The 572-nt window shown below is 37.4% G+C and overlaps 1 protein-coding gene across 1 annotated transcript in view; it reads left to right on the forward strand.

Annotated features, from left to right (window-relative positions):
- Window positions 1-572, forward strand: part of LOC118747219 (acetyl-CoA acetyltransferase-like) — a 16,714-nt gene that overhangs the window by 12,580 nt on the left and 3,562 nt on the right. Inside the window, exons 4-5 of the mRNA XM_036481207.1 lie at window positions 1-90; window positions 150-567. Of these exons, the coding sequence (XP_036337100.1) occupies window positions 1-90; window positions 150-567 (508 nt within the window). The remainder of the gene's footprint in view (window positions 91-149; window positions 568-572) is intronic.

The raw sequence follows: 572 nt of genomic DNA on the forward strand, positions 1-572 counted from the left end.
AAACCCCGCAAGGCAAGCGGCGCTGCAAGCAGGACTTCCCATTACTGTTCCCGCATACAATATAAATATGCTTTGTGGTTCTGGTTTGAAGTGCGTAAAATGAATTTTGCTGTTGATTAAATTCGCATTCATATAACAGTATTTTTCAGAACTGTGGCCTTAGGTTACCAATCTATACGCGCTGGAGATTCTAAAATTGTAATTTGTGGCGGCCAAGAGAGCATGTCTATGGCACCACACGTTATTCATTTACGAAATGGTATCAAAATGGGTGCTGGTACAATGTTAGATACAATGTTACATGATGGTCTAACCGATGCTATGCATAACATTCATATGGGTGTTACAGCCGAAAACTTAGTAAAACAGTATAATCTTACGCGGAGTGAACAAGATGAATATGCAGTTCGTTCACAAAACTTAGCTGAAAATGCTCAGAAAAATGGTTTCTTCGAAAAGGAAATAGTACCTGTTGAAATGAAAACGCGTACTGGAACACAAATTTTTGATAAGGATGAGTATATTAAAACTGGTACCACAATGGAATTATTGAAAAAATTAAAGCCTGTTTT

Source organism: Rhagoletis pomonella, unplaced genomic scaffold, assembly GCF_013731165.1.
Source record: "Rhagoletis pomonella isolate Grant_MI unplaced genomic scaffold, Rhpom_1.0 Rhpom_scaffold_00011, whole genome shotgun sequence".
Taxonomy (NCBI): Eukaryota; Metazoa; Arthropoda; class Insecta; order Diptera; family Tephritidae; genus Rhagoletis; species Rhagoletis pomonella.